General features: G+C 33.9%; 1 protein-coding gene across 4 annotated transcripts; it reads left to right on the plus strand.

The window, feature by feature from the left end:
* The first annotated feature begins 214 nt into the window (after window positions 1-214).
* On the plus strand, window positions 215-5,656 carry LOC122251279 (GPN-loop GTPase 3). Of its 4 annotated transcripts, none has more exons than XM_043013072.2 (7): window positions 215-327; window positions 2,437-2,554; window positions 3,087-3,264; window positions 3,549-3,637; window positions 3,855-3,987; window positions 4,486-4,619; window positions 5,382-5,656. In XM_043013072.2, the coding sequence occupies exons 1-7, from the start codon at window positions 216-218 to the stop codon at window positions 5,593-5,595; spliced, it is 978 nt and encodes a 325-aa protein (XP_042869006.2). In that variant the 5' UTR covers window position 215; the 3' UTR covers window positions 5,596-5,656. The 4 variants fall into 4 exon arrangements, with proteins under 4 accessions (XP_042869006.2, XP_042869052.1, XP_042869034.1 ...); XM_043013118.2 differs by having other exon boundaries at window positions 319-441; XM_043013100.2 differs by lacking the exon at window positions 215-327 and adding an exon at window positions 328-426.
* The last annotated feature ends 1,592 nt before the right edge of the window (window positions 5,657-7,248 follow it).

Below are 7,248 nucleotides of genomic sequence, written 5' to 3' on the forward strand. Positions count from 1 at the left end.
TTATCATAAAGATGATGATCATAATGACAATGATTTTAATGATGATAATAACAATTATAATGATAATAATTATATAAATAACAATACTGATAACTGTGATCAAAATAAAGATAATAACAACAATAACGATGATACTGATAGAATAATAACGATAATGGTGTTATAAATAACAAGAAGAAGAAGAAAACCAATGATAACATAAAGTAAATCTGAGGATGGTTACGAAGACTTCAATAAAAAAGGAAGAAGCACAACAGGAAGACGAAGTCGAAAGACACACATCCGAACACATTGTTTACAAGTTAGAGCAAGACGAACACGTTCCATGTGAGTTTTGTGTGTGAGTGTTTTCTGTCTTATTATTTCTATTTTCCTCTCTATATTTCGTTTATATCTCCTTATGTTTGTATCTCTGTGACTTTGGAGGTAAATTACGTCGTTGTGAGTATGATGTGGTTGACATTGTCTCTGAATTGGTTGGAGAAGTGAGTTCGCTTTGTGTATATTAGTGTGTAATAACGTCATATAGTGTCATCTCTTAAGTCATTCTAGTTATATTGGTATTGAGGCCATTTATGCATGTCTATGTCATTCTGTTTATATTGGTATAATATTAGTTCATGTGAAGTTATTGGGTGATAAGTTATTTTTACTGAAGGAGATATCTTTCTAGATAGATTTTTGAGAATGATTTTCGTGTTGAGGAATGATTGTGTAATTTTGGTAGGTTTGGTTTTTTATTTGAATAAAGGCAAAACACATTTAGTTAATAAATGAGAGAGTTATATCTGGTAGATCTGGAGAAGTGCATTTTTTTTCTTGTAATTGTATTGGTTGTGTTCTATCCAGAGTCCACATGGTACTTGCTGTGATCTGCGTCTGATGGCCTACAATCTGAAACCTTTAGTGGTGCGGTGTCAGATGTGTCCATGCTTTGGGCTCTGGAAAAGGACATCAAACCTGTGCCATGTTTATTTTGGGAAGAGAGGTTCAGTTGGCTATTTATTTAACAATAAATCAAGAGGAAGGTCAAGTTCTGTCTTGCCAGAATACATGTGCTGGAAGGTTGTTGGCCTTTGTAGAACACCGAGAGGCATGGAGATTGCACTGATTGGTTTGGTGCTAGTGACCAACAGACAGGATCTCTCCAGTAGTTATCATTATTATTTGTGCTAGACTTTATGTGATATCAAAGAATTTTTTTTTTTTTTCTTTTTTATCCAAAATTTTATAATTTAATCCCAAAGGATGTGCAGTCATACAACCTGATGCAAGAGTGCCCTATGCAGTCACGTTTTATCTAGTCTAATTCATTCTGCAGCAAAAGATGAGTTCAGTATTTGGAAAATACAAGTCAGAATTACATAAAGAGACTTAAAACATTACAATAATTTTCTGGCTCTCTGTGAGCATAACTGAAAATAGTTTACACACACCTTCTAGGAATTAAGCTAAATGTTTTTTCATTCCATGTAATATAATTATTTTTCTCATATATCATTATTTTGCTTGGTATATCATAATTTATAAGAATTAAAACTATTTGCAATAATATTGTTATTTACCCTTTCACAATGGGGTGGATATTTACCAAATGCCGCTGGGAGATTTTCAGAAGCACAAGGCTGCATTAATCCTCTCAGAGCGATTTACAACCATCCCTAAGGGGTGGCTTTATTATCATTATTATACAGTCAAGAAAAATGTTTATGTACAAATGCAACTACGACAATATGCAAATGGAATTATGTACAATGTATATATACGTGTTTATGGCGTAAATATTTTGATGACATGAAATTACATTATCCACTGTGAATGGGTTGATCAGTTTATGCATTTTTGAAAAATGTTCTTTCAAAGTAATTATTTAGAATAGCCATGCAGAGAAAGTGAAAAAATTCTGCAATGGACTCAAAGAAATGTACAGTATTGTAAAATATCACTATTAGGTATAAAGAAATAATCAGCAAATTAAGAAAAGCCTAAAATTGTTTATCAAAATCCATGAATCTACACAGTAAGTCATGCCATGGTCACTAGACTTTGTGCTGCAGCAATGGACGGCTAACCTTATATAATCTTATATATTCTGGGAAGATTGAGTTTGTAGACATCCTTGGTGATATATAGTCAAATAATACACTCGGCCAAGATCTAGAATATACATGGTTGAAGTTTGTTAGCTTTTTCTGAAGTGCAAAACAAGGGCAGACGGATAATTTGATACAGACACTTTTCAAATATTTACCTTAAATTTATATCATACCTTTTATATTAGTTATTTGTTATACCCAATCTATGCATTTTACTTTGTATGCCATTTTGATTGCTTTAGATTTGTTTCATGCAGAGATGCTATTATGATTTGCTTTTATTAACCATTTACAACAGTGGCAACTGATGTAAACCTATTCTTTTATTCTTTGTTATCAGGTAATAGAATCATCAAAATGAGATATGCACATCTGGTTTTGGGTCCAGCAGGCTCAGGCAAGTCCACATACTGCGAAGCTCTACAGAGACATGCCGAAACTTGCAATAGAGTGATCAAGTGAGTAATTACATTTGAGACTTGAAATAGGATTGTTTCAATAAAAGAGGCTTATCAACTGATAGCCTGATTGATTATTGAGATTTACATACAATGTATCAACTGATAGAAAGACCTGTTAGCATTGCCACAGCAGCAAAATCAATGCATATTGGAGAGGGCAGCTAATGCAATATGTTTCTGTGGTTTCTTGGGCATGTTCAAGTGTCTGGGCAGGAATTTAGTTACCAGAAAGTTTTTGAGTATCCAAGCACTATCTCGCTTTCCTTGCATCATGCCAGCTTTCCTCGCTCAGTATCAAGTTTGTCTTTTGATAAGTCGGTAAAAATAAAATAAATGAAACCTTGGACCTCTTGTGGGCACACATGGTCTCCTGTTACCTCATCTCCAATTAACATTTTTCATTCCTGCTTTACCATTACCAACTATTTATTTATTTAAGGAAAACACATTCTATTTAAATCTTCATTTGTCAAATTTGTTGCCCTCCATGCAGGGGCTGAACATGATCACTGCCTAAATCACATTTCAGTGTTGTCAACCTTGATCCTGCTGCTGAGGCCTTCAGATATGGGGCCTTGGTGGATGTTCGTGACCTCATACAGCTAGATGATGTCATGCAGGCAGACGATATGGACTTCGGTCCTAATGGAGGGCTCGTATTCTGCATGGAGTATTTGATGGAACCAGATGGATTGGAATGGCTAAGGGTAACCCTAAAAAAAAATTTATCATCCTATCAGTGGTTATCATTTTGATTTACATCTGAAGTCTTTTACAGCCAAATTTTGTAGTTATTTTTTTTTATTTTTTTATTATTAGCTTTTTATGCAAGCTTTTTATTTCATTATTGTTATTTGTTTATTAATAATTTTAATACATGGATTTTTCAAAAATTGTTTCTTTCTTTTTTTTCTATTACCATGTTGTTCACATAAGATATATTTATTACCTTACACAATATCTTTACTTCTATCTTCATTTGTTCCCTTAGGAGCAGTTAGGGAATTACGACGATGACTGCATTTTGTTTGATTGCCCAGGACAGATTGAATTGTATACACATATGGATGTTATGAAAAGGTGAGTCTTATAGGTAAGAAGCAATGTATTTTGCAGGTCTTATTACTCATAAAAGTAATCCTTTAAATATAAAGGTATTTGAAACCAGTGGATTAATTCTCTGAACTTAATTTGTCAAGTATTGTCAAGAATTGCGCATTTGGTAGAAGGAATGTTATATAAAACGGGAGTATAAAATTGGAATACTCACTTTCAATTATGTTTCTTTTTTACTCAGATTAGTACAACACCTTCATTCATGGGATTTCCGTGTATGTGCAGTGTTTGTTCTGGATTCTGTGTACATGGTTGATGCTACTAAATTTCTCTCTGGCTCACTGGCTGCCCTGGCAACAATGGTGCAACTTGAGGTGAGGTGGTTTCTGTATTCGTTTACATACATTAGTAGCAACATCTGTATTGTTATTTTCTCTCTCTCTCTCTCCTTTTACTGCTAGAAATTCTTTATCCTTATAATTATCAATATGTACCAGTTTGATCCATTAGAATAAAATATCGCTTTTTTTTTCTTCTTCTGACTACATTAGCAGCCCCTTTATTGAGTGTCCAATTTGTTCTGCACCCTTTTATTCTTAGCTAAGGATGGATTTCAAAACTTAATTTTCCAAAAAACTGATTCATTATCTTTCTTTCATAATCCTCATTTCACTTAATTTTGTCATTATATTAGCTCTCCAAAATGTGCAACTTTCCCAAATACAGTGTGATTTGCCATATTTCTCACTATTTCAATTTAAATCTGCTGGTTACATTGAACCTTGCATTTCCATTTATATATTGTCTCTGAAGTTCAATTGATATTTTCCCTCATTTACTAAACATTTCATTATCAAACTATTGCTTTTCAGATCCCTCACATTAATGTCTTGACCAAAATGGACTTGTTAAATAAGTCAGCAAAGGAGCAATTGGAGATGTTCCTGGAGCCGGAAGTCCATGAACTTTTGTCATCGGATCATTCAGTTTCCAAGTTTAATAAAAAGTAAGTGACATACACAAAGGGGAAAAAGATCTTGGTGGTGGCTGAATCATAAGGTTTGAATTACTCTACTAGTAATACTTTACTGACCTTATTTTCATAGCATATTGTGAACCCTATTTCTTTTTCTTAAAAATAATAGTAACTGATGAATTACTACTAATAAATAATAACTGATGAATTACTGCTAATAAATAATAACTGATGAATTACTGCTAATAAATAATAACTGATGAATTACTGCTAATAAATAATAATTGATGAATTACTGCTAATAAATAATAACTGATGAATTACTGCTAATAAATAATAACTGATGAATTACTGCTAATAAATAATAACTGATGAATTACTGCTAATAAATAATAACCGATGAATTATTAATAATAAGTAATAACCGATGAATTATTAATAATAAGTAATAACTGATGAATTATTAATAAATAATAGTGATAAAAATGTATGATAATAAAAAAATAAAAATTATAATAGTAATATAAATTATTATTAATAATAATATGAACCTAATAAACAACTATTTGCCTGACAACAGAAATGGAAAGAGATGTGAACCCTATAACACTTAATTGAAATATATAATTTTGTTGATATTTTGCAATTAGCATAGCATTATATTTTAGATTATTAAAATTCAAAGTTGAAGTATTTATGTAGTATTCATATGCATTTATAATTATGAATATTTTTCAAAACTTACCTCAAGATATTTCACAATCAATACTCTGTAAATTCCTTACATTGCAGATACCACAAACTAACAAACGCGCTGGGCAAAGTAATAGACGACTTTTCATTAGTCCGCTACATTCCTCTCAACATAAACAATGAGGAATCTTTAACGGACCTGCTGATACAGGCAGATTTTGCACTCCAGTACGGTGAGGATATAGATGTCAAGACACGTGATTTTGAGTATCCAGACAAAGAGGAGGATGAAGAACCTAATTTTAATGATTAAGAGGTTTTGTAATTAGATATAATTTAGTTGAGAAAGGTACAAATAAAATTTGACCCACAATTGCTAATTAGTTTTTAACCTTCTAGTACATTATTACAATGACTCTCTTTTTAGATATTTCTGTTCCTCATTTATGTAGACATTATGGGTACAATTTAAGTTTTACCTGATAAAATAATTGTATTCCCATTTCACTGGGAGAACCAAAGTGGGGGAAAATATGTATGATGGTAAAGCTTTTTGCTGTCATAATCCAATTTGTGATTTACAACTGTAATGTAGTTCTTACATTTTATCTCCCATATAGCCATTTATCAGAACAGTCCCAGTCATTGTTGTATTATCCTCGTGAGGAAAAATTACTTGTGCAACTAATCTGTGAATCAAAGGAAATGCCAGCCCTGATTCGAGAGAGGGCCCAAGGACCCTGAGCCACTTTCCAAGTGGACAGTACTTTTAGGGCAAAAATTGGTTTCCATCGTCACAAGGAAATCATCCTACAAAGTTAAGCCACGTCCACACGGTCGAGCTGTGCCTGGCAGGCTGTGCCTGGCAGGGCAAAGTCTGCAGACTATGCCCGCGTAGGTGTCCACACAGCTGTCTGTGGTGGTTGGAGGGCAGTCGGACGCCAGTAGTTGTTGTGAGCGAGTGGTTCATTACGGTACGATCACCTTGGTTCACGCCATTGTTCGAAAGAAGATAGCACTATTCTTGTCGTGACCAATATGCGCTAGTACTCGGTGTGGAAATGGTGTACTAATAACGTGGTAGTCAGTGGATCTGCCTGCACCTTACCTCGTGCGTTTGGCAGTGGACGGAAGACCTCTATCCACTGCCCTCCATTGGCGCCGGGAGCGGACAGTTTGATGGTTTGCCCGCTGAAACTGCTCGTACAAGGGCAAAGCCTTCGTGCCCAACGGGCACTGCTCGACCGTGTGGACGTGGCTTTATATAGATAGGTAGATCATGTTGCTACCAAAATTGAGAGGTCAATTGAGAGGAACACACACCAGAAGAGGATTGCTCACTGAAAGAGCATCAAAGAATATGGCAAGCAAATTTTTTTCCCAATTTCATAAATCTATTTGCTTTCAGCTTCCCTTAAACACATGAAGCAATTTAAATGTTTAAAGCCTCCAAGTTGCTATTGTATAGCCATCAATTCATGTTGAAAACATTTTGAAATAAGGACAAGTTGAGAAATTTTCAGCTTTGTTTAGCCTGAAATTTTGCATTTTTGTTTCACCTTTCCTTTGTGCAAGCATTTATAACTTTTAAATGGAGGAATGAAGTATCTTATGAATTTAAGAATAAAAATAGGCTAATTATTCTTCACTTCTGCAACCAATGCATCATACCAACTTGTAATTAGTAACTAATCACTTTGCAGATAATATATATATCATGGATTTACTCATATGTAAATCCACAAGTCTAGAAATTAACCCATTGGTTGGTTTTACCAAAATATGTATGCAGTAGGATGGCACTGTGCCATCTGCGTCTATGACCGACTGCCTTGGCAGCAAATCATACCATCCACTGCTAATGGGTTAAGAGAACATCTCAGATGTTCAGTCCAGGTCAAATATTTATATGGCCCATCTCAGAAGAGTTAATGACTATTCCATAAACTTTCATTTATTATGGTCT

Source organism: Penaeus japonicus, unplaced genomic scaffold (genome assembly GCF_977035675.1).
Source record: "Penaeus japonicus unplaced genomic scaffold, GWHDUDI00000001_assembly GWHDUDI00000005, whole genome shotgun sequence".
Classification (NCBI taxonomy): Eukaryota; Metazoa; Arthropoda; class Malacostraca; order Decapoda; family Penaeidae; genus Penaeus; species Penaeus japonicus.